The sequence below is a fragment of the Coenobita brevimanus genome, chromosome 54 (assembly GCF_032717465.1).
Source record: "Coenobita brevimanus isolate Jiangsu-jjx chromosome 54, ASM3271746v2, whole genome shotgun sequence".
Classification (NCBI taxonomy): domain Eukaryota; kingdom Metazoa; phylum Arthropoda; class Malacostraca; order Decapoda; family Coenobitidae; genus Coenobita; species Coenobita brevimanus.
The window spans coordinates 90,931-118,754 of NC_137007.1; the positions used below are offsets into that span (position 1 = coordinate 90,931).

At 39.0% G+C, this 27,824-nt stretch overlaps 1 protein-coding gene across 1 annotated transcript in view; it reads right to left on the reverse strand.

Moving 5' to 3' along the window:
- LOC145400916 (potassium channel subfamily T member 2-like) overlaps positions 1 to 27,824 on the reverse strand; it is a 222,844-nt gene that overhangs the window by 35,446 nt on the left and 159,574 nt on the right. Inside the window, exons 24-26 of the mRNA XM_080273274.1 lie at positions 25,794 to 25,979; positions 24,361 to 24,495; positions 6,228 to 6,305 (exon numbers count right to left, since the gene is read on the reverse strand). Coding sequence (XP_080129400.1) covers positions 6,228 to 6,305; positions 24,361 to 24,495; positions 25,794 to 25,979 — 399 coding nt within the window. The remainder of the gene's footprint in view (positions 1 to 6,227; positions 6,306 to 24,360; positions 24,496 to 25,793; positions 25,980 to 27,824) is intronic.

A 27,824-nucleotide genomic window follows, 5' to 3' on the forward strand; every position in this document is an offset into this window, starting at 1 on the left:
AATTCTTTACTAAACTTAGGGGAGATTTTTCAAGCTTGAGGGGTCACATAAAGCTTTCACTAATCCATTCTGTATAAGATGTCTCTGGGCTGAAGTGGTTACTGCATCCCTAGAAGGTGATAAGGGCCAGGGATGGGGCACAAAATCTGAACCTAAGCCATCTTGGAGGAGATGCCACCGGCAGCCCTAGTTACTGGCTGGCAAGAAAATACAAGTCTGGGGTGGCAAAGAGAGTGCATCTGTATGTTACATTAACCAATACACTGGCTCATACATACACTCAGGGACAAAGTTTTATAAATTATTCCACAGTATGTAAATGGGGCATGATCATCACATTCCTCCCTGACATATTACATCAAACAGCACTATCATCCATGACCATCTGTTTCCTACATAGGGCGTGACAATCACTCTTCTCCTGATTTGTCATATCAGAGTACAGGTATCACCATCTATATGCATGGTCAATTTCACACTTAGTGTATGTATTTTCTCTTCAACATACCATCCCAAAAGGCAGTATCATCTATGGAAAGAGACTATTTCACATTTAGGATATATTTGTTTTCTCCACAATAAATATTAAAGAGCATTACTGTAGTATCTAGGAGCAGAGACTATTTCACACTTAGGGAATGTCATTCACTTTCCTCCTTAATGAATCATATCAAACATAATCATCTTTGGGCTAACACTAATCCTCTCTCAGCATTAGAATATCAGTCAAAAGTGGAAAGTGACACTAAGAAAAAATGAAATATTAGGCAAACTTCTGTCCCTGACTACATAAAGAGCTTCAATTATCCCCACAGTATTTCTTGACCATTTTTCAGCTCTTCTAGCACTGATCCTGGGTATCTTTAGAATCATTAAGCACCTCTTGATTAATTTTTAATTCATCTAGCACTTTTAATGGGTACCAAAGCATTCATTCAACACTGACCCTGATGATCACTCATTCCACTTAACAATTCTTGAGAATATTTGGCTTGCTTATGCATACTGATAACCCTGCCATTTCCAGCTTCATTCGTAGTCTTTCATAATCTACACTTGTTTTCTTTAATAGTAACAGAAGGGAAACCTAGAAAACTAGATATCAGGTACTGTATCTAGATGACTGGTTACTTGAATAAGCAGGAAGAGGATAATTAGGATATATAGATTTCCATGGCAGAATCCTGAAAGGCCAATAAATTAAAGCATATGAGTAATCAAGTATTTTTATCAATAATCAGGTATTTTAATAATCAGGCATTGAGTAATCATGTACAGTGTTTAGATAAAGAGGTAAAATATGTGGACAACTGAAGTACTGTACTTTATGTGATGGACCTTTGATATGGTAAAAGGTGAAGTGTTACCCTGGCCAAGTGCAACTAAGGTGGTACCACAGGTGCAGCCACAGGCTGCCCTGCCCTCCACTTGGTTGCTGCACCACACATGCATACCACAGACCCCCGTCCTTCACCACAATCTACTACAGTGTTCTTAAGAAACTAGAAAATGTAACACAAAACTGTAGTTCTACAAATTAGCATTTACACTTGTAGGAATACTTCAATAATATGAACATTGGTCTGATAAAAACTATGGGAGAGTAAAAGTAACATGAGTGCCTGCAAAATGCTACTGTATGAGTGCCTGCAAAATGCTACTGTATGACACTCAAAGAGGCCATGATAAACTAACACTACATTACCATCGTACATGCTATCTATCTATAGCCAGATGCCTTAATCCTGTAAGGGGGGGCCACAAACAAATCGCCTCAAGCTACTCTTTGCAATTTCTGCAATAAATGTGCATCTGTATGATATGACCATCAATCAGGTTGAAATGTTTGGGGAATAAACATAACCTAAGAGTTGATACAATACAATACTATATAGCACCCAGGAAGCTGAGGTGAACTAACACTACAGTACAATCCTGTACAATACTATCCTCATTTTTTTTGGAATAATTATATAGTATGTTGAAATTATATGACCACCAGCCAGATTAAAATGTTGGGGGGGTTTAAGTAATAGGAGTGCTGCATACACTATGTACTAATGATAACAAAAGTTCTGTCAATCCTGCGTCTCTTTTCGAGAGAAATCAGTTTGGTGAATCAGCAGCATATAACAATGATGACTACCTGGCCTGAGACCAGCATCATCAGTGCTGGCTGCTTCCAATTCTTCAGACTGATATTCAAAGTCAAAGAAGAGAGAAGCAGGAGAGGCAAGGGGACTGCTGATGCCAACTGTACACCACCTATGCTGTAGAAATACACTTACGACATATTACAGTCCCAAGAGTTGCAAAATACAGAACAGCCTTCAAGACTGCTGAAGAAATCTCCACTGTAACTTCAAAAGGTTCATACAGTCAAGGTCATAAGTTCTCCTACTAATCTGTTGTGCCTAGTTCACATCTTGTTGATCAATTCCTACTGGATTCATGACATCAAAGAGTCATCTACGGGCAGAAATGCATACAGTACTAAACCTCTCTTGGCTCATTTCAATGTACTATATCCTATTCAGACACTTTTGTGTTACATTTCTTCATTACAGCTGAATGGGAAGGAGGTTCTGATTATGGTTACTGACAGCACAAGGCTTTCTGGTAGACAGTTTCAGAGGAGTCAAAATTCCCCTAGAATATGATTTACAAGAGTTGTCACTACAAAAGGATTAGAGTTATGCCTACCAACTGCACAAGGGTCATTAAGGTAAACAATTACCATTACATCAACATCTCCCCCATGAACCAAGCCGTGGTACATTTGAGGTCTGTGGGTTACGCCATGTGGGACAGCTAAGGTGAATAAGAAATGGGATTCACAAACAAACAAAATCAACTGCCTATCATACCTAAAATTTGTGCCTGCAAGAAGAACAAGAAATGCTGAAAAAGCTTTCATTCTTCTTTCATTGTTTTTCCAGAAAAAAACAAATTTTCTTTACAATAATTTCCCCTTGTAACTCAAATGCATTTCTGCAGAAAGAAAAACGGATTAGACAAATTTATGGTCGGCTCTAAGTCATAACAGTGATTTGTTTTTGCATGAAAGACATGGAAATGGTAGTGCTGAGCCTCCCTGTCTCCTGTTCCTCTTACAAACAGCAAATATTAGATACAGTACAAGAGGATATTACTGTAGATTATACCTGTTTTTTTTTTTGTAAGAAAAACATGGAAAGAGATGTTAAGAACTTTCCTTTATATCTGGCTCTTCCTGCAAAAATTCTTAAGTCCTCATCACATTCCTCAGAATTATATATATTCTGAAGCAAACTGTCCAGTCATACAGGCTGAGACAAATTCAAAAGAACATCCCATTTCACTTGGCCACATTCTGGATATTCCACTTCTCAACTGCAGATTGAAGCTGCTTTCCCTAAAGGACAAAACATAAAAGATCTCAATAGATCTATATGATCAAAGTACACTGGTATATCCATGTCTGTCAAAAAATGTAATTTCTCCACAGCTAAGTATGCTAATGAGGAAGGCTGATGAATCAAGAGTAAAGCAAGTTACTATGCCTTTTCTTACTTATAATTCAGTCTTTACTTGAATAAAATGTTAATTTTCACACCTTGACAATAAATGAAAAAAAGCAATTTCACACCTTGGAGATAAAGTATGCAATACCTGTACAGTCTCATAGAGTTTTAAAACTTTGCAGCTCCTTGCTGCACATATAATTCTGGTATAACTGTTAGTGTTTGCTAAATGAGTAAGGATAGAAAGAAAGTTTACCGCTTGATAAAATGATTATTATATACAGTATAGTACAGTGAATTTTTAAAAATAATATTTTACGGTAATTATAGTAATGGAAAGAAAGTTTACTGCTTGATAAAAGGATTACTGTATTGTATATAGTACAGTGAATTTTTAAAAATAATATTTTACAGTTATTATAGTAATGGCAATGGCAAATGTTTCAATCCACATCCATCCATCCATCCATCATCCAATCCTACATTGCCCCACTAGGAGCGTAGGAGCCCCGGGCTAGGCAGTTGGTCCTGACATTTAAGATGAGAGTGACCAGCCTCACTCATCCCTGAGTGGCATTACATGTGCAATCAACCCCAACCACCACTTGGATATAAATCTTCACCGGCTCAATCCGATTGGAGAGCAATAATTACTCACTAAACCACCAGGCGCCAAAATTTGGTTATATGGTTACCACCCAGCATAGTAAATGGTTTCCTGATGTACAGGAAACCATTTGGCTTGTCACTCAGTGTAGTCACCCACAGGCAGAAGGAAGAGGAAAGAATGAAGGAATGAAAGACAGAGGGAGTGTAAAGTTACCCGTAGGCAGAAAGACAAGGAAAGAATGAAGTAAAGGAAGACAGAAGAGGATGGAAGGAAAGAAGGATGGAGGAGAGGAAAGGGCAGACACCCGACAGCAGCACTACATCGAGTGAGTGGATGGTGAGCGCCCCCACCGACTACTCAAATCATAAATATAAATATTGTACAGTACTTGCAACTGGCATCCAATACATGCCACAACTTTCTTGTGAACATCAGTACTTACTGCATATACCCAGGAAGTACAAACTGTCTCTCATAATGGGATACCAGCCACCTCAAAGAATCTTGCAACCTCTTACTCCACAAAATTTCTGTCACTTGAACTCTTTTTCCATCTCTAGTCTTGAGATATTCATTACATGTACAAAATTACAGCAATACACTTCCTCCTTTTAACAAGATGTCGCCGCTATCTGTGGAGCGAAGTGACACCCACAGAACTGGTAGATATAGATGATATCCTATGACTTTTTGTGTTTTCTGAACTATTATGCATGTGCACCCATTTTGCTCTATGTAAATGGTATGTGCATTTATTCCACAATAATCCACCACCCGAACGATTTACTAAAAAAAAAAAAAAAAAAAAAATCAGCGAAAGAAAAAAAAAATGGAGTATCCTGGGTATCATCCTTATTGATGAAAAGCATTCATGTCTTCTTAAATAGCCAATAATACTTAACAGATACTGTGCCAGCCATTCTCTGGTATAAATGGAATGTCTTGAACCTTGTAACATCATAATTGAGACTGTTTTTATGAACTGTTATAAAGTTTACCCAAAGAAATCAATGAAATATTGCTGAGACATCAAATGAACACAAAGTTGCCCTTGTGCTGCCAGAGATCTTTGGTAGCTGTTGTCCTGATTCAGACTCAAGTCACTGCTTCTGGTTATGTTGGAAAATGCAGCAATTTCATAAGGGAAAGAGAAATGGAATGCCTATAATGCAGCTTAATGAAATGGCGTGTTCATCCAACTTTTACCTTGCTCTCCATGATGAGACAATGTCCAACTGAAAATGGGTCATATTCTTGGTGGTAAAGGAGGCTTCATAGTGCCTCATCTCTAGTGATTCATTTTGCAAATTTTAATATTTTTCTGTACAGTTGGCATCATTAACATACAAGAGAACACTGAAGTTTAATGATAAATAGCTAAAGAAATGCTATGAAATTTTCAAAGCTGCAGTACTTTGAATATGATGTTCATGTCTAATTTCAACCTTAGTCTGACAAGGCCCTAAGTTACTACAGAGAACTGATTGTAAGTATGTTTGAGAATCCCATCTCCAGCTCCTGGATGAAAGACAGAAAGGAAGGGTGAGCCTCAAGGCACACTGGACTAAAAAGCACTACACCTAGAAGGTTTCTGTCCCTACCTTCCTGGGATCTCGTAAGACACATGGAACTCTGATGGATCATAACAGAATGTTAATTGACTTCAGTGAATCCTCATTAAATGATGCCTCTTTTGACATTACTTTCTGAATGTCAAGTCCACTCTAAAATGCAAAATAATGTACAGTACCTGTTACTAAAGCTCCATCATTACTGACAATGCATATTTGTCACTTTCTGATTCACATTGCCCATTATTAAAAAAAAAAAAAAAGTGATATTCTGTAACAGAGTACATCCCTAACTAACAATAAGGACTGCCTGTACATGGCATGTCCTTGAACAGTGAAATGAAAATTTGGCCTCATAAATGCTAAACACAAATTAATGATACAGTATTACAATATGTGGCATTTTGACTATGCTAGGCATTTTGAGAGTTTGTTATAAAATTTAGTGAGTCTTAAGAGCATCCCAAGAACCCAACTAGATACTGTGTTTTGATCCTACACAAGCTATCTATATTGAAGATGGGCTGCAAACTCGTCCATTACCTCAGGGTAGAGACTCGCAAATGGAAAATTTGAAAAAGCCTCAGCTGATTTCCATAATGCCGGAAACACGGAACATAACTGGAAAGCAAAGATCAAACAAATGATGATAAAAATTGTGTATGGTCTGGGAAGTAAAGACCAAAGAAATGATGACAGAGCTGAGTTTGATATGGACAGTAAAGACTAAAGAAATAACAATATGAGCAGAATTTGGTCTACAAAGTAAAGACCAAACAAATGATGATAATACAGTAGTTAATACTGGTCTAGCAGTGCCCAGACTCACAAATAAAGGTCTTTCAGTTCCATTTCATAACTTAGATTTTATTTTTACAGAAACAAAAAGAGACATGGGAAAATCTACACTCCTTATCCTTTTCACAAAAGAAAACAAGTATGTTTTTTTCTCCCTGCCCCATTAGTTACTTTTTGTAAAAAGATGACACATGTGGAGATTCTATATTCTCCTTGCCTTTCCTGCAGAATGAAATAGTTACAAGAGAAATATCATCATAACTACACTTTGTGCTAGCAGGAAGGATAAGGAGCAAAATCTTTTAATGTCTTTTGTTCTATTTTTATTGTAAGTTATCACAGATATGACAGGGAACTGATTTTACATTTTTTTGTGAATATGGGCCAATGGCAGGGGTGCTTGGGGTGAAAGGGGTGGGAGAGAGCCAAGGTGGTGATCCAGTGGGGAGTTGAAGATATGTGTCCCTCACTCTCCCCCCTCTTTTTTATCTGTGGCATTTCTTTTCCCCTTGAAATACAAACAATTATTTAATTAAAAAGAGCAGTACATGTTTGAAAATTTCTTACTGTGTGAATTTTACAGTTTCCAGCAACTGTTTGGTATTAACCAGCTGGTTCTGGCACTTTGTTTAGCTCCCAATGCATACAAAACATCAGCTGTTTCAAATTCTGCATCAATATAGGTATTCTTCAAGTGGAAGCATAATGGCTTTTGATTTGATTTCACCTACTGAAGAAGCTTTGAAAAATACTGTGATAATACATGTAGATTTTTGGTTCTTACAAAAAATGTTAAATTCATGATAATTATTACAGGAGGAAAAAAAAGAAAGAAAAAAATGTTTTTGACTAATACATGTAGAGGAATTCTGCTAAATGGTGGATCCACCCCTACTCAGTCCCACCTGTGCTATTTACCCTTCCACCTCAGTCCCTTATAAAAATGTATCTTAACTTTCCTTCGAAGGCACAAAATTCTAAACCTGACTATTTTAAACTTCCTCTAAAAATTACACCTCCTGGGAGTCACATTTATGGTAATTAATAACTCATAAATAATGATGTCACGCAATTATACTTGGCTGAGCATGAGTCACAGGGGCTGAAGTTAAATGCTATAAACATTAACCCTGTCTTGATGAGGACAACTCTTGCTATGCCAGACAACTGTAATCAACTGCGAATGAGCTATATGTGCCTGAGTTAATACTGTTATTATTAACCCTTTATGATAAGAACAACTTTAATATTTTATTCCTGCAAATGTCAATTTTATTAACTGAAAGTGACAAAAAGGATCCTGACAGTAATAATAACTGTCACATTTGCTGTGAATAGTTGGGAAGACAAAAATAATCCCCAAGAAATATGCAGAGATAAAATGTTGCCCATCTTACTCCAACCTGACTGTCTGCTTATCCTCTTTTGATAAACACTTCCCTAACTTCCTTTACTAAATCCTCCTTTTGTAAACAATATACTTAGCCTTTAAACTTTTACATCATTAATAAGTCCAAGTTTCCCACCAAAAAACTGAAATTTCCAAGTTTGGCATGGCAGTACAGAATGTCTCTATGTTAAATTACTCTAAAATATGTTTCCATTTTATTAAATTATAATATTCTTATACTGCATGCTTAACCAAGTATCTGAAGTAAATAACAGTTAATTTAAAGGCTGAAGCAAACTGGTAATCAATTTTTAGGCAGTAATGCACATACTAAACTGACTTCATCCAGGGTAAAATCAGAATCTATTAACTCACTCCTCTGTATCCTGGAACATACAGTCCATAATACACAACCTGCAGGGTGAAGAAATATGCAGAAATGTACAATCACAAGATACTGTACCTATCCGTGGCTGTACTTCCCTCCACAGGGAATGAGGGACACGGAGACAATTGCTAAGTGCTGAGGGGGGGAGGGGGATGTGAAAAAATACTGCCACCAACGCTCCATGGAAAAAGATGGAAATCCATGCACCTTCCATTATACGAGGATATGAGCAACACCAGGATGGGTGGGTGGAATTGTTTGAAAAATGGTCCACTGCTTGATCTGATGAAAGTTTGCTCTCAGACTGGAAAATCGGAATGCTTTGATGATTTTAAGTTAAATTAAAACAGACTCTACTGATCTGCCAAGAGGTCCACAAAAATGTCATACAAACATATTCATTAACACCATCACACCACTCCTGACAAAGACAGCCCTAGCATGTACAGTAAACCCCCGCTATAATGCGGTTCAGATATTGCCGGTTCACTTTATCGCGGGATTTTCATTGGAACCTATGTATTTTTACATAGCAGGAAACCCCGCCTCATCGCGGTTTCCGCAAAGCCTACTACGGTAGGGTACAGTACATATTTTACATCTTCATTTTCAGTACAGTACTGTATTCTGAAATGGATATGCTTATGGTATTTTACATCTTTATTTATTCTAAAATATTAATAGCTGTATTAATTAAAATAATAATTAAAAATCGGCTAATATATTTGATAAAATACAAGCGAAATCGTGGCGTGGGGTGAGGAAATACCCAGACTCACTGGTAGGTGGTACACAATTGGCTGGAGCCTTACCAGTAGCCAATCCAAACACGCTTTACAGTACATTTTTACTTGCCGCTGATTGGCTGCTGCCGACGCGCCATCCTCAAAGAAAGGAGCGGGACTTCACTGCACCACCATACCGCACCTCCAAGTTTACCACGTGTTCCTGCCTCAGCTACATCGCCGTGCCCACTTCAGCCTTTCACCACTTGTTTTTGCCACTTTCTCCTGGTTTTCTGAAGCCCCTGCAATGCCACCCAAACGTCCTGTATCTTGTAAGCCTTCCGGTGCCAAGGAAGTCAAGAGGAGGAAGGTTATGACGCTGGAGAAGGCTGAACTTCTCGACATGCAGTGGGAAGGGAGAAGCTATGCTGCAGTCGGACGCCGTTACGGGATCAATGAAAGTACAGTGCGGTACATAAAGAAGAACGAGGACGCAATCAGGAGCGCTGTTTCAGCAAGATTTTGCCAGAATGCTAAGAGGGTGTCTACAGGCAAGAACAAACACATCGTAAGGATGGAATCGGCCCTGGCATTGTGGATAACCGACTGCCGGAAGAAATACATCCCGCTGGACAGCAACATCATCCGCGAGAAGGCCAGGAAGTTGTACAACCAGTTCGCAGCAGAGGGCGCCGAAGGAGACAACGACGAAGAGCCGCAACCAGGACCATCTACAGCACCAGAGCCTGAGGAATTTCACGCCAGTAAAAGGTGGTTGACCGGTTCCAGAAGCAGTTCCAAATCAGGAGTGTGACTTTGCACGGGGAAGCTGCATTGGCGGACAGTGAAGCTGCGGAAAAGTACCAGGAAACGTTCCGGCAGATCATAGAGGAACGGGGTTACAAGCCCGAACAGGTTTTCAATATGGCTGAGACTGGCTTGTACTGGAAGAAGATGCCATCCAAGACATTCATAATGCAGGAGGAAGCCAAAGCACCTGGCTTTAAAGCACAGAAGGACCGAGTCACTCTTATCTTCTGTGGCAATGCTGCTGGCTTCACGATGAAACCAGGCCTCATCTACAAGGCAGCAAACCCCAGGGCTCTCAAGAACAAAAACAAGAACGTGCTGCCAGTCCACTGGATGAGCCACCCCAAGGCATGGATTACGAAGCTCCTGACTTCCAACTGGTTTCATCAGTGCTTCATCCCTCAGGCCAAGCGATACCTCAGTGACAAGGGACTAGAGTTCAAGGTGCTGCTGTTGTTGGACAATGCTGGTGGCCACCCTGTTGATTTGCACTACGAGGGAGTGCAGATTGAATTTTTGCCTCCTAACACAACCTCTCTCATCCAGCCTATGGACCAAGGAGTGATCCGTGCTTTCAAGGCACTCTACACCAAAGGATCTCTTCAACACCTGGTGGATGCAATGGACAGGGATGATGACTTCACTGTGAAAAGTTATTGGCACAGCTTCAACATCGGGATGTGTCTCTTCATCATCCAGAAGGTGCTTCAGGACATGAAGAAGGAAACCCTTAATGCTTGCTGGAAAAAATTGTGGCCCGAGTGTGTGAACGACTGCAAAGGCTTCTCCCCCGACGAAATTCACCACTCTGCAGCGAACAAGTCTGTCAAGCTGGCGAAGATCCTCGGTGGTGAAGGTTTTGCTGACATCACGCCCCAGGAAGTCAATGACCTCATTGATGCACACTCCGAGACCCTGACAGATGAGGATTTGGCAGAGTTAACCAAGTCAGCCAGCGAAGGGGAGGACGAGGAGCCGACAGATCCAGCACAAGAGGAGGAGGAGGAGGAGGGTCTAACATTAGAGCGCCTGTCTGACATGGTAAGAGCCGCGAACGACCTGCAGCTGATGGCTCAGAAATGGGATCCATACATGGTTCGTGCTGTGCAGTTCTCCAATGCGACTAACACAGCCATTCTGTCATACAGAAATCTCCTCAATACCATGAAGAAACAACGGCAACAACTCCCCATCACCATGTTCCTCAAGCCACTGAAAAAGATTCCACCTAAATCTCCAGCAGCAGCAGCACCTCCTGAAGCACCTGCATCACCTGAAGCGCCTGATGAAGAGGCACCCTCTGAAGAGCTGTAAACGCTCTGCTTCACTGTGCAGTACATCATCATCATCAGCATCAGCATCGTACTGCACAGCTACTTCATGATCATCAATCAAACTCATCATCCGTGAGTACCCGTACAGTACTGTACAATTCACTTTCTTTGTTAGTACTGTACAATTCACTTTCTTTGTTATTTCTTAATTTCAGTGATATTTCATGTCCTTATTAGTTAGCAAGCAATACAGTAACTTTATACTTACGTTTCGCTCGCTACGGTCTCTATACTCACCGATGCAGAACGAGTTGAACTGAAGATATACAGTACAGTAATGTACATCTTCAATTCGACTCGTTCTGCATCGGTGAGTATCCTTACTGTTTTCTCTTATTAGTAGTAGTAAACAGGCATTTTAGGGCAAGCAGTACAGTACAGTACTGTACAGTACTGTTACTTTACACTTACGTTTCGCTCACCGCCCGCAGAAATGTCGTCATAGGCACCTTCTCAAGAGCTGCACAACTAATACTGTATACACCTTGTACTGAATGTCATGATCATCATCATCTTCAATTCATCTCATTCATCATCAGTGAGTACCCGTACGGGTTTTTCTTATTAATAGAGACAATAAATAGGCATTTTAGGGGTAGCGTCAATACATCGCGGATTTTTGCTTATCACGGGTGCCTTTGGAACATAACCCCACGATAAAGTGAGGGTTTACTGTATTCAGTATGGACAATGGATATTAGCACTGAAGTGATGACATGTGAGGATGTGTGGCACAGAGTTCTGAACCTCAGAGGACAAATTCAGAGGTCTGTGTTGAGTCAGAAAAAGAATAAAATACTGTAGTTCAGTCAAAGACACGATGCTTCACAGTTATGTTAGGTTCAATAGGCTGAGACTGAATGACATACAATATCTATACTGCACTTTTTTGGAAACCTCTGGATTTTGTGCTTAAATCCACAAATCTTTAAAGCATAATGAGATGGGCCAATCAGATCAGACTTGACACAGCCTAACCATGAGGTTAGGCTGTCAGGTCTAATTTCATTGATGTCATAGTCTGAGTGGCCTTGGGGATTTTATAACACCTAATATTTAGCAATTCATTTTGCACACTACAGGTCAATATCCACTTGTATCTTACTGATGCAAAGTATATCGATAACAAAACAATATAAATACCATACACACAAATGCTAAGATGTAATATGCAAAACAAATAAATACAGAACAGATGCCACAAAGCCTCCTATGCCATCTATAATATCTGAAACATACCACTACCAAGACCACTATTCAATGCCATGCAGTTCTCTCCTCATGCAATGGAAGGTCCATGGAAAGTTGGTCGTGACATTCTTCCACAGTACCATAGTGCCAAGGGGAGTATGATCTACATTACACTAGCACACACCATGCCATCACCTTAACCTTCAATCTGATGGTGCGTTTGCATTCTTGCTATCTCTACACAGTTTTATTCACTTTGAGATAGACTTTTTGAACTAGAGGGGGAATCTTTTCAGGCCAATGATGTATTTTTTTTCTTGCTACCTAAAAATAATTTTTTTTCACTGATGGATATACTTTTCTGACTGAGGGTTACATATATGTTTCACTCACCCCCCAAAGCTGAATAGAGTGGACACTCACTATATTAAATCTCGATATAATGGATTTCGGATTTATCAAATGCCTCTGAGCCCAGGGAACTTTTGTTGGCCATACCTAGCTTGGGCTGATAAATGGGGCGGCACCCTTTTTACTCCAACATGGCCAGAAATTACCCTTTCCCCATCACATTTGCCGAGATGTAATAACAGATTATAGCAATATTGCAAGTCAAGAAGAAGTGCTATGACAAGGATGTGAAATAAGCAGCAAAAGGGCAAAATTATGGCCCAAGTTAGTGTAAAATGGGTATAGTTTTCATCTACAGTACATGTACTAAAATACCATTTGGTACTAATTTATTTTCAATCATGTGTTTGAATTCCTACCTGGGGAGTGACCCTTGGATTAACTGAACTTTCACCTTTATCAAACCAGGCTTCCCCCAATTAGATTGATACTGTGAAGGTCTACTGTAAAAACTATAGGGTAGCAGTAAGAATTAATTGAACAAAACTGCCACAGTAGTATTAGTGGCATTATTATCAGTAGCAGTAGTAGTGACAGCTGCAACTCCAAGCTCTTCTGAACATGAACCCGGTGGACTGCATGCCAAAGCTGCCTTTCTCCTAAAGTTCACCCACCTCATGTCAGGGGACTGAGGACTGAGCGATGTTTGTAAAACCAGGCAGAACTATCAAATGATCATATCACTGCAATCAATCGATGGTATCCCTTTCCAGCACCATGTCATGGTAATGAAGGCACCAAACATTAAGGGCCAGTATCCTTCTCAGTTTGGGAGGCTTTCTGACAACTTTTCTGTTTGATTTATTTTGCATATTACACGTACTTTACTGTCCTCTTGCATGCTATCAGTGTAATATCTTTTACATACTGACATGGACTTAACTTAAAACATGAATGATTATACTGTATTAACATTCCATATATAAAAACACATTGGTAAACCAGAGGTATGGAAAGCCTCCTACACTTGACAAGAATGTGGGGCCAAACCACACACACAATACAATCCAGAGACATAATGAGTTCTTGACTCAGACTTCTGGAGCTGTCCATCAAGACTGTTTGTAGGTGTGATGAAAATTCTGCCACTGTTACCCAGCAACTCCAAAGTTAACATTGGATTACCTACTATTGTACACTTAAAGCTGTAAGATAAACATGCTATTTTTCTTTGATTAATATCAAACATGTACAGTAATTCCATTCTGGGGGAGCATAGCTAATACAGATATCGTGTACACATCACTGGCACAACCTTTACAAGGGGTATAAATGCCATAAAAATGATGACACTTAAATGCCATACCGGTATACATACAACACCAAAATAATATGCACAGAAAAGGTAATGAAAAATATCTCAGAGAAAAATCTTCACAGTTTTAACAACGATTCTAATAGAAGACACAAATTTAAGTATAAGACTGATGGCCATACTAATCAAACTGAGGATGGACAGGTGTTGGCATGTCAGTGATTTATGATGGGGAATTTTAAAACACTGTAGCAGGAGGATGGAGATCCCCACCATCCACTCACTCGATGTAGTGTTGTCTTCAGATGACTGTACACACAGTTGCAAACCAAATGGTTTTTAACCCAGTGTGTGGTAACCACATAACCAAATGATGCCTGGTGATCTAGCAAATTAAAGAACTCTTATCAGTTTGGGTCTGCAAGGGTATACTTTTTTTTTTTTTTTTTTTTGTCTGACTCTGACTATGGAATCAACAACCAGATCCCTGAGGCCCAGCTGTCCTTCTACATACCATACTCCTCCACATATCACCACTTTAGTGCTAACACCAATCATACTGAATACAGGCTATGGCTGTCACATACAAGACTGAAAGGGTTTTTATATATGTTTATGAATAGAGCCAGTAATTGATAAAATTTCAAGAGAAGAACAAACGGGATTTAGAAAGGGTCGAGGCTGTAATGATCAGATTTTTATTGTAAGGCATCTAATGCAACAAACTAATGAGATGAAAATGCCTCTTAGTATGTGTTTTCTGGATTTTGAAAAGGCATTTGATAGTGTATCATGTGGAGCTATGTTGAAAATTATGAGATTCTATGGTATACCAGAAAAGTTTGTAAACATTATTAGAAGCCTGCATGAAGGTGCTTTTTGTAAGGTAATGGTGGGTGGTTCTTTGAGTGATCCACTTGAAGTTAGGTCAGGAGTGATTCAAGGAGGAGTTCTTTCACCTTTGCTGTTTGTTTTGGTTATGGATTATGTTATGAGAAAGGTTGTAAAGAAAGCAGGTGCAGGAATTAACTGGAAAGAAAATACTGCAAGAGGCTGATGGATTTGGACTATGCTGATGATATTGTACTGATTTGCAGAAGTATTTACGAGATGCAGAGGATGTTTGATTGTCTGGTGGAGGAAGGAGAAAAAGTGGGATTGGTATAAATTGTGGAAAGACTGAAATTATTAATATGAACATGGATAACCAAATCAATTGTGTAATTGGGAATAATGTGGTGAAGAATGTAGAAAATTATAAATACCTGGGAATGATTGTATCATCTAATGGATCATTAAACAATGAAATTGAGCAGATGATTAGGCAGGCTTGGCGAGCTGTTGGAATGTTGAAATCTGTTTGGAATAATAATATGCTTTTGGTACATACTAAAGTAAAAATTTGCAAGTCCATGGTTAGACCAATTTTAATTTATGGGCATGAGTCATGGTACAGTACAATTGCAACAAATCACAAAGTATTAGGATTTGAGAATAAAATACTGAGAATGATTCTTGGAGTAAAGTGGCAAGACAGAGTAACAAATGAAAAAGGGATATTACGAGAGTGGAACTAGTTGATGAATATGTGAGATTGTCTTCCTGGAAATGGCTGGGGCACATATACAGAAAAGAATGCAGTTTAATACAGGATGTGCCAGAGTGGACTGCTAAAGGATGAAGATGCAGAGGTAGGCCGAGGGAAACCTGGTTGAGGACAATGAAAAGAGAAGCAGGACAGGAGTGATGATGGGACCTGAAGGAGATGGCAAGAGATAAATACTGGTGGAGAGAGTTCATTGAGGCCCTGTGCATCCCATGGGGTGCCACAGGAAATGACTGACTGATTGATTGATTGATGGGTCTTATGGCTGATCAATAAAGTTTGATTAAGAAATTCAAAATTTTCTGCTATTCTTTGTTTCAGTTGAGAACTGAACTCACGTCCATTAAAATAGCAGATCACTTCTCTACCAAGACAACCACCACCTTTTTACTAACACAGACCTACTCAGATGAAAGTAAGGCTGGTCACCTTGGCCTTGCATGTTGGGACAGGATTGCCTAGCCATGGGCCCCTACACTCCTGACTGGATGATGGATGGATGGAATTTAAGAAAAAAAATTTATCATATACATAGGTCCAGTATATTATATGTCACGTGCTTCTGTGATGATGTCAAAAGCTATGGAGTTGCCTTTCACTCCACAAATCAGGTTTTATGATATGGCCCTTACTAACCTCTTCAAGTGGCATAGTGACAGTATGAATCTGCACATCTAACTATGGTGGTAATTTATCACATTCATGACTGTGATATAAGCAAGTCAAGTCAAGCCTTTCCCTTTGCAATCTTACGCTTAATACTATGGCCCTGAGTAATCTCTTCACGTGGCATAGTGAAAGTATGACTCTGCATCTTTAACTAGGAAGATAATGTATTACACTCATGACAACAAAACAAAGAAGTGAAGTAACTGCTGTAGTAGTTGCAACCCCAGGCTCAACTGATTCTAAGCCCAGTGGATTGTAGGCTGATGATGCCCTCCTCATGCTGTCCACCACCCGCCTTTTGAGGGATAAGGAAGGAGATGAGGAATGTCTGCATAACTGGGCAGGAAAGTGGCTCGGTTATATTGGTGGCATGATATAAATGCCTTTCTCTTCAACAACAGTGTGAAGCTGAAGATACCTAACATGGCAACCAAGGTGACTCAGACTGTGTGTTATGTCATCCTCAACCTTAACCCCTTTTCTACCCTGATATCTTTTCAGTACTGCAGCAGCCACCATACAATTTTATATAACTTTATGAAAGTCTTCAGTAATGAAGGAGTCAATGAAGGTCGTATATTACCCATCCAGTCTGGAAAACTATACTGATGAGAATTAACTGAAGATGAAGAACAGGATTATGGATGAATGCATGCAGACAATAAATTTTTGCTCTGTCCCAGTCTTCCCCTTGGCATCACATCAAGTTCCCAACTGTATTGCTGGGAACTGTCTGGAAATGGCAAGACAAACGTGATGGACACAAGTTGGTGTTACATCCAGGTCCCTATTGTACCACAGGGAACTGTCTGGAAGTACCATGAATAACCTGGAAAGGCCATTACTAAATCTACAGGGTTAAAGTCATGGGGAAGACTTTGACTGGCTCCACAGGATGACTGGAGGTGTGGCCAACTAGAGACAATACACAGCAGCCACAGACAATACTGTAATTATAGTTCATTCACTTTAACTTGGTTAATATTTTCTTCCTTCTCCACCTTATTTCCCACAGGTCAGTGGTTAAATAAGACAATATGAAGGCTGTAAATCCTTTCCAAAAGACCTGCTCTTGACTAACATTGATCATATTCTAGTGTTACTCTCTTGCTACAGTTCGGCCTTCAATAAAGATACCGTATGCCAATTTTATGCTTTGTTAAAGTGAACACATTACAGTAGCAGCCAAAACAGACACACACTGTTCATTCAAATGAGTGCATATCACCATCAGCCCAAAGAAAGAAGGGTAAGTGGCAAGGGGAGGAAGAGGGTGCTGGAGTGCCAAAAGGGATGTAACATTGATTATTATAAGATGGAAAACATCTTAACATTCTTTATTCTCATCCAAAACTCTTAATAACTTTCAAGAACCAACAAATAGTCTGGTGTTAACATATGCAAAATGCACAATTCATGGTAAAATGGTTACATGATGATGAAATTTCTGGCATGTCATCATAATAACTTATGAGCTGGAGAGAGGGTAGCCAGATGGCAGAGGACAAGGTGACATGGAGGAGAATTGTTTGTGGCAACCCCTTTCAAAATATATTTAACTATATACAGACATGGAATTTTGCCATGAAATATGAATCACTGACTGATCACTAATTTATGCACAATACATGAACTAACTGGTTTCTGTTACCTTTAATGTTGTAAAATGCTTTGCAGATAGCGATTATTAAAAAGATCACCTGAATGTCATACAGTATTTCCCATTTCAATCTTGCTACACTCATATGACTTTATTCAGCTTAGGAGACACTTTTGTACTGAAAGGGTAACTGAATCTATATCTAACCCCTCTAGTCTGAGAACCTAATATGCTGAATAAGGCTGTTTCTAAGCAGCAAAAATAAAGTGCAAAAATGCATCACTGGATTTAACGTGTTAGCAAAGAAAACCTACAGATTCTTCAGTGACACAAAAATTATGCCAAATGACTTCCGTAACAGCTAACAGGTACAAAATTATGCTAAATTACCAGCTGATTTTGAAACAGATGACTATCAAAATTATCTTCAATTATATCTTGTTGACATGATTAACTGGCACCAAAGTAAGCTAAATTATGAGGCCTTTTTGTAATACCAACCTGGGATGATATTATGTTAAATGGTATCTCACTTTTGTATTACATAAACTAAACTGGGCTTGTGACATAAGCTTATATGGGTCCCAATTATCCCTCAGTCCTCCTTCCTTCCTGACCCAGCCTTGCTTACTTACCATGGAGTTTTTGTTGCTGAGGCAAAGGAAACAAGAGGTGGTGTCGTACAAGTGGGAATAAGAATGCTCAATGCTCGAGCCCTCACCATCCTGGTAGGGAGTCCGAGGTAAGGGAGGGGGAAGCTTCAATTTTGTGTAAACGACTTAACTAATCTCCATAAAACACACCGACAAGTCATAAAACCACCCCTGCTAATAACATCACACCAATCCTGAATAAGACAATCCTTGCATCTATTCAGCAGGAATGATGGGTATCAGCACGGAAATGGTGACATGTGAAGGACTGTGGTACACAAGAAGACCGCTGGGCCTTAGAGAACAGGCTATAAACTCTGTGTACAAAGTCAGGTATTTCCATCCAACAACCAATCTTTCTCTGCCTTATCAGGAGCACAGGGGCCTGGGGGTCAGATACTCAATCCTAATATTTATAGCAGGAGCGACAAGTTAGACAAGCACAAAATAAATACTGGTAGATAATTTAACAAGGTAGCATTATGCTACTACATATCCTAAACTTTAAGGGAGGACTGACTATTAACAATAATGAAAATAAATATGATGTCATTGTACTGAAGGGCTGAAAGGAGGCTGCTTCTAACATTTTTACTATAAGAAATCTATCCTAAGTTGAAGAAAACTGTCTACTGGTAACAAGAATAAAATCAACAATGGTGAGAATATAAAAATAACTCAATATATCATACAACAGTATCGACTGCCAGATGCCTTTCTTCTAAAAAGGGTGGCCACAAATGAATCAGCGCCACGCCAAACTGTCCTCAGCCATCAGGTTGCCCTCTCTATAACTCACACAACTCATTTCCATATACTTTCCCACCAAATTTCTCCACCTCATTCACACACACACACACACACACACACACACACACAAATGCAAAGAATCTTATGGAAAAAGAGGAGTTCAAAAATGTATAGATAAAAAGATGCCTAACACAAGAGGAACTGGAATTACTGAAAGAGAAAAGGGAGGAAGCAAAAACAAAAAATGAGGGAAGATCAGAAGAGGAGAAGAAGAAATTTTGTTACAAAGTAATAGGATTGCAGGTACGAAAGTGGTACACAAACAGGATGGAAGAAAAAGGAGGAAGGTAGTAGAACCATGTCATGACAAGTATATAAACAAGATGATAAAGTTGATGTACTCAAATGTGGATGGAATGGTATCTAAATTACTAGAGATGAATGATTATGTCAGAGAAAATGAACCACAAATAATATGCCTAACTGAAACAAAATCAACACCAAGGATATCCAATGACATACTAAACTTAGAGGAATACAATATATGGAGAAGAGACAGAAATTTAAAAAAAGGAGGAGGAATTATAATATTAACTAAGAAAAATCTAAAAGTCAAGGAAATAAAACTAGAAATACTATCACAAGTAGAACTGATTGCAGTAGAGATCAACACATCTGAAGGTAAAGTAATTGTAGCCAATTTGTACATGCCACCCAGATCAAACACATGGGAAAAGAGACGAATATGAGGACCTGGCAGAGAGTACAATTCAGAGTATAAGATCATTACTACATAAAATGGAAGAGAAATCAGAAAGAATTATACTAACTGGGGATTTCAATACAAATATAAATTGGAATACATCATTCATTCATTCATTGCCAGACGCCATGTATCCCAAATGGGGTGGCCAAGGGCTTAGAGTAGTCAACCCTTGGCTATCACGAGTAATTGGTACCCTAGGCGACCCGCCATAGCCAAAATCGCGATAGCCATACTTAAGAACTAATGGGAAAAATTCTAATTGGTTCCCTGACCTCCAACTTTACCCCAACCTTACCCTATTTTCACATCTCCTTCACTAAAATACCTGGGATTACAAACCAATGCTGCAAATTAACAACAGTACAGTACATAAAGGTTATAAATAAAACAGAATTAACTGTAATAAGCCATTTTACTTAACATTTTTGGAGAGGATGAGGGGCTTGGGTGGGTTGAAGGGGTTCCGAGGCTGGGGTGGAGTATTACTGGCCACCCCTCTGACATTCTATCTCGTCTAGGAATTGATCAGCTTCATCAGGAGTCTGGAAGGGACCCTGAGCATAAGGCAGGTTCTTCCTCTTCCTCACTTGCCGTCTTGGGTTAGCCGCGTTACGTGCACCAATGGTAGGAGGGTTGGATGGGGTATTGGTGGCCATTGTGGTTGAACAATAGGTCTTCACGGCTATAGCTGCTGTCGACTGGTAACGCTGACTCTCTCTGAACCTTGGCGGGAAGGATGGGTAGCTGTAACCATGTCTTGGGCCAATCAACGCTCGGGTAGCCTGTGACATCGCGCCAATCACGGCGCGAGTATACGCATGGGCGGAGCCCGCGCGATTTGAATGTTTCTGGCCGACCATCGTCCGCGATAGCAGTATTTGAGGTCGCGATAAAGGTAATCGTGCTGCATTTCACCTGTCCGTGATAGCCATGAAACGCGATAGCAAAACCCGTGATAGCCAAGGGTTGACTGTAATTGTTTTACAGGGAGGGGCACTAATCCTCCACCAACCCCACTTGGCACGTAGGGAGAATTGGAATACTCTAGATATAATTAGCATAGAAAGCTGTTGGGACAAAAAGCTCCTGGATCTCGTACAAGAGTTTTTCCTAACGCAACATGTGAGGGAAACCACCAGAAAAAGAGGACTTGATGTACCTTCAGTGCTAGAGCCAATATTTACTAGGCAAGAAAATGATATTGACAGTTTAATATATCACCCTCCACTCGGCAAAAGCGATCATGAAGTACTAAATTATAACTTCAGGATAGCATATGACATAGTAAACAGCAATGACAGTTACAAAAAGAGCCTAAACTATAAAAAGGGAAATTATCAAGACCTAAAGAAGTATTTCTTAGAAGTTGATTGGGAAAATGAGCTTAGAGGACAAGATTTAAATGCTGTATATAAAAATTTTTGTGAATTTTATGAAATAGGAGTCCAGAAGTACATCCCACAGCACAATGAGGCAGATAAGAAAATACAGAAATGGTTCAATACAGAATGTAAAAAATCAAAAGAAAGAAAGAGATTTGTTTTGGAATAGATACAGAAGACACAATAGTGAAAGGGCGTATAATAATTACAAACAGGCAAGAAACAACTATACAAGAATAAGGAGGGAAGCCCAAAAACAGTTTGACGAGGATATAATAAAAGTAGTGATCAACCAAAGCTGTTTTACAGCTATATCAGAAGCAAAACCAAAGTAAAAGATATAATACAATCCATTACGGACGAGGGAATCACTTATACACAAGAGAAAGATATTTGTGAAACACTAAATAAGAATTTCCAATTAGTTTTTACAGAAGAAAAAAATTTTGAGACGGACTATGTGGAACACGCATGTCCACACATACTACCAGATATACAAATAGCAGAAAAAGTAATACAGGAGGAGTTAAGTAGATTAGACAGAGGAAAAGCAAGTGGTCATGATGAAATTTCATGTTGGGTATTACGAGAATGTGCAAAGGAGTTAAGTAAACCATTATTTTTAATTTTCAAGAAATCCTTGAGTCAAGGTAAACTACCTGATATTAGGAAAAAAGCAAATATTGTCCCCTTATTCAAGAAAGGAAATAGACAAAATCCACTCAACTACCGACCACTATCACTGACCAGTGCTGTAAGCAAGGTATTAGAAAAGCTTATAAGAAAAGCTTGGGTAAATCATCTAGAAGAACACAGTATGATAACAGAAAGACAGTTTGGTTTCAGAAAAGGAAAATCATGTGTTACTAATCTGTTGAGCTACTATGACAGAGTAACAAACACAATACAGGAAAGGGAAGGATGGGTGGACAGTATCTATTTAGATTTCAAGAAAGCTTTTGACACAGTACCACACCAAAGACTTTTATGGAAACTGTACCATCAAGGAGGAATTCGAGGCTAACTGTTTTGTTGGATGCAAGACTTTCTCATAAAAAGAGAAATGAGGACAGTACTAAGAGGAAACTACTCATCATGGAAAGAAGTGACTAGTGGAGTACCACAGGGTTCGGTGCTGGCACCAATCATGTTTTTTGTGTATATAAATGATATAAACAGTAACACTGGAAATGAGAGCTATCTGAATGTGTTTGCAGATGATGCAAAAATACAAAGGAGAATTACTAACAAAGACTCTTGTAAAGAGCTACAAGAAGAATTAAATAAACTTCATGAATGGAGTAGTACATGGCAAATGGAATTCAATGTGGACAAGTGTCATGTAATCAAGTTTGGTAAAAGTGGAAAAAGACCTGATTGGGATTATAAGTTAGGAAATAAAACCCTATACACATCAGAAAGAGAGAAAGACCTAGGTGTGATTATCAATAACAGACTATCTCTGGCTGACCACATCAGCGAGAAGGTACGGAACATGTATACACTGCTTGCAAATATGAGAATAGCATTCACATACATAAATGAAGACATGCTAAGAAGGATAATAACATCATTCATTAGACCAACCCTGGAATATGCATCAGTAGTCTGGAGTCCTCATCTCAAAAAGCATATAGACAAGATTGAAAAAGTTCAAAGGGCCGCTACAAGATGGATACCAAGCTTAAGGGACCTAAGCTACGAAGAAAGACTAAATAAACTGAATCTATCAACACTACACGAGAGAAGGAAAAGAGGTGACATGATAATGCTATATAAGTGCATATCAGGGAAGGAGAAAATAGACATAAATGATTACTTAACATATGGAGAAGCATCAGCAAGAGGACACTGCAAAAAACTGCATAAGATGAGAGGTGATAAAGACGTAAGGAAATTCAGTTCCCCAAACAGAGCAATTGATCAATGGAATGCACTACCGAATGAAATAGTGTGTGCCAAAACAATTCACAAATTTAAGGATATGTACGATAAATATGGTTTAAGACACGGGACAGTACAAGCTTGACTCATTCCTGTTAAGATACAATTAGGTAAGAACAATTAGGTAAGAACACACACACACACACACACACACACACACACACACACACACACACACATTCTCTCTCTCTCTCTCTCTCATGGTTTTCTTTACACTGTTGTGCACTTAGATTTGCCTCCATGAATTCAGTCTTTTCTTTTTTATAGCTTAATCATGCTACTTGCAGATAATTTTATTCACCCTATAGTAGACTTTTTTAAATGGAGGGGATGGATATTGTCTTAACTTCACCACAACACAAGTCAATAACAATTATTAAACAAATAATCTGGTGGTAGTGTAATTAACCCCTAACCTGGTGATATGATTTTTATATTTTCTCACTACCATCAGATTACTTCAATCAGGTTAGGAGAGACTTTTTGAACTATGTCATTAGATATAGCCTTAATTAACCCCTTCATTACAACAGGTCCTAGCTATGTTCAGTACAAGTGTTTGAAAATAGCTACATACGTACTGTATTTCCCCATCATCCAATCCTTTACTGCCCCTTCAGTAGTGTACAGGGCTAAGGCTAGGGTAAGAACTTCTGACTTGTAGGGCAAGTGACCAATTGCCATACTCTTAGTGGGATTATGAGGGTAATAAGCCCCAACCACTTCCATTGTAACTCCAAGTGGGCCAAATCCCCCAATCACCAGGCCACCAGGCATCTACTGGAATTACTTAATTATCCGCCAGTGTGGGCTACAAGAAATCACACGGCTTGTCACTAAGAAGAGAGTCACTTGAAGGTAGTGCTACATCAAAGACAGCAAGAATAAAATTCAAAATACATCTCTGGCCAAAAAAGGTTGAAATGAAATTATGTCATTTTAGAGAAGGGATCAGTAATAATGCAGTCACATAATAAGCCACAATACAGAACACAGTCACTTACATTGTTGCCAGGCTCCATGTTGCTGGTGTCAATGGTGCGGTATATACCGATGGGAATCTCACATGTGGTGGAGCACAGCTTCTGGTACAGACGCCCATATGTTCGAATCCACAGGTCCTGCTTTCCTATCTTCATCTAAGGGAGTGGGGGGACTGGATAAGGTTAGGTTACAGAAAATATAGGTAGGATGCACTGAGCTTCTTTAGTATAAAGATTTTTTTTTATCATGTTACCCTAGCTACTGTCAAATGACTTTATTCGGTTTACAAAACACCCCTCTTTACTGAACGGATACAAAGCTCTCTCCTTCTCCCTTAACTCTTCCACAGTAGTATAATGCAGTCTGCAATGCTATTACTTTAATCTTGCTAGCATAACATAACTTTCAGCACAGGAAGGATTATTCGTTCTTAAGATGAATTTCTGTTTGAATATTCTGTGTTAAATGAAACTGTTTGGGGTTAACTACAGTAATCTACCTATCTATTTATAGCCAGACACCTTAATCCAAATAGGGGTGGCCACAAATGAATCCCTCCATTTCACCCTGTCCTCTGCAATCAGGTTACCCTCTCTCCAACTAACATATGTTAAATACAAGGTTTACTTGGTTACTGTGCACTTGATTATTAAGGTTTTTGTTATCACTGCAAGATCATCCATCTGTTATTACTCCTGTTATCACACATTTTTTGGCTAAAAAACATTATCATGCACCTGAACTGGTTTCTGCCCACAATGATGGTGCAAAATCTATGGTTTCTGATGACTCTGAAGGATTAAAAGATGAGTCCGTACTTGAGGAGGTTATCCCAGGTGGTGACTACTAACTCTCTATTCCCTTGCCTCAGAACCCTCTCAGGTCTCTGTATGGTACATGTTTCTTCCTTATTGTCCCATTTTTCATCATTTTGGATTAACCTTACCATGCCTGTGTGTGTTTCTGGTACTTGCCATAAGAGTATGTATGCATTAAGTGGGTCCAGATTGTTGTGAAAAGGAAAATTTTGGTTTGTGAATGGGATACCCGGTACCATTTACGATAAATCCCATTGGCTTCGTGCTTTTGTTATCGTTCAATTTCATTATCATGCATTAGGCATGGTACCAAGTATGCATGATAACTATGGGATTACGGGGCTGTTTGGCTAGACTGCCTACGGAACAACTACTACTACTACTACCAAGGGATCATTGCAGTACAAAATATAAAGAAATACACAAGGCCAAGTATTTCTCTGCAAAGACATATTAATTTGGCATTAACCACAAAAAAATATAAAGTACAGCCTTGACTTGAAAAAAGTGACAAGTAACTGCATCAAGTTAATAAAAAATTCTCACCAATATCCATCTAAATTTCCTGACGATCTGGTATAGTACAAACTTAATTTGAAAATAAAAATGGAACAACAGTATAAATGAATACTTACTGATGTGAGGAATCCAGATCCTGGAGCCTGATCAACCCCCAGCAGAAGCCTAACAAAGGTGATGAGGTAATCTTTCACAAATGCCTGGTAGAGCAGCGTGTCCAGCATGCTTGCAGAGAACACACTGCCAGCCGCAAAAGGAAGCCGGAACATGTACGAGATGTGTGACCCTCTCTCTTTCTCACGCTGGAGTGGGGTGGGGTTGGAAGAGGGTAGGAGGGGTAAGGTCAGTACTGAAAAACACACCCTGAGCGTCCATCACTGCCTAATAGCTTGAACTGTATTGTTATCTAACCCAAACTACTCATTACCTAACCTAACCCAACCTAACACTGCCATCTGTGAAGAGAAGTTGTAACAATTGCGGGATGCACAATCATCTCTCCTCTTACTGGAGTGGGGTGGGGGGTTTGGGGACTGGAGAGGAGGGGTGAATGGTCAATCTCATATCAATACTATACCTCATACCAATTAATTTGGCCAGGCATATATGGCAACACTGTTCCCACCGAGATTCTGATTGGCTGGAGGTGTTTGTTCGATTTCGTTGTTGCTTAAACCGATACTTTCTTTATTATCAGATATGATACTGAGTTTGTCGACAATACAATCATCAAAAGCAATATCAAATCCGTTATATACTTAACAACAATGAAATCTGCGTAGGAAGATAGAAATATGAGTCAACAAATTATTAACAGTCCAAGTCAAGGTCAGCATTCGAACAATTCCTTTAAATCGCCGACACTCGATAAAATTACAGAAAATTAAGGAAACCTGCTTAATCTAAGCGCTGGTGTAACACATTTAAATTTTAAGTCCAGTCCATACTATGATAATAGAGGATATGTAATGAAATAGTTTCCTTTAGCCTACTTTGATTTTCGCAATTTTTTCAAACCTCCCTTCCCGCACAACTCGTCTTTTCATCAGAATTTTTAATTATTCAGAGTTGTGGCACGATTTAAGGGTGCGGACTGATCTTAAAATTTAAATGTGTGTTACACCAGCGCTTAGATTAAGCAGGTTTCCTTAATTTTCTGTAATTTTATCGAGTGTCGGCGATTTAAAGGAATTGTTCGAATGCTGACCTTGACTTGGACTGTTAATAATTTGTTGACTCATATTTCTATCTTCCTACGCAGATTTCATTGTTGTTAAGTATATAAAGGATTTCTTATTGCTTTTGACGATTGTATTGTCGACAAACTCAGTATCACATCTGATAATAAAGAGAGTATCGGTTTAAGCAACAACGAAATCGAACAAACACCTCCAGCCAATCAGAATCTCGGTGGGAACAGTATTGCCATACATGCCTGGCCAAATCAATTGGTATGAAGTATAGTCAAGCCTTCAGACTAGCTAGGTAACATGAACAGCACCATTATTTAACTTAATTTAACCAAACCAAATCAAACCAATTCTAATCAAACCTAACTAACACCTTCTAACATCTTACCTAAGAAACTTTCAACTATTTCCACTCAGTACATTTAGTCACACCATCCATTAACACCCTCATCACAGCCTAACACTATTATTTTTCCTTCATCTGCACCAATGACTCACATATAAGCTACTGTACGCAATTATTAACATCATTATTGTCTAAAGTTTTATGCTTTAATTATGCAACTGTTAATACCATCACTGGCTAACAACTTAAACTGTACCAAAACCACACCAAAACCACTCAGTTAACACCACTAGCTAATCCTTTCATCTCATCCACCATATAACAATTTCATCATTTTCTAGTACCTTATCTGTGTAATCTCTAAAACCTCTAATATTTGTTTTAAGTTAAAATGGACAATCATCTTCCATCTTAATGCATAATTCTCTAATACATGTAAAACTTTTCTGCTCTTCACCCACACTGCTATGTAGCAACTCAGATGCCTAATGATCTAAAGCACACTCTCAGAACACTAAAATGTAAAACTTTCACCATTATCAAACCCTTAACTGCAGCACTAATACCTTCACCAACATCTGATATAGTACCTTTATGACTGTCCAACACCT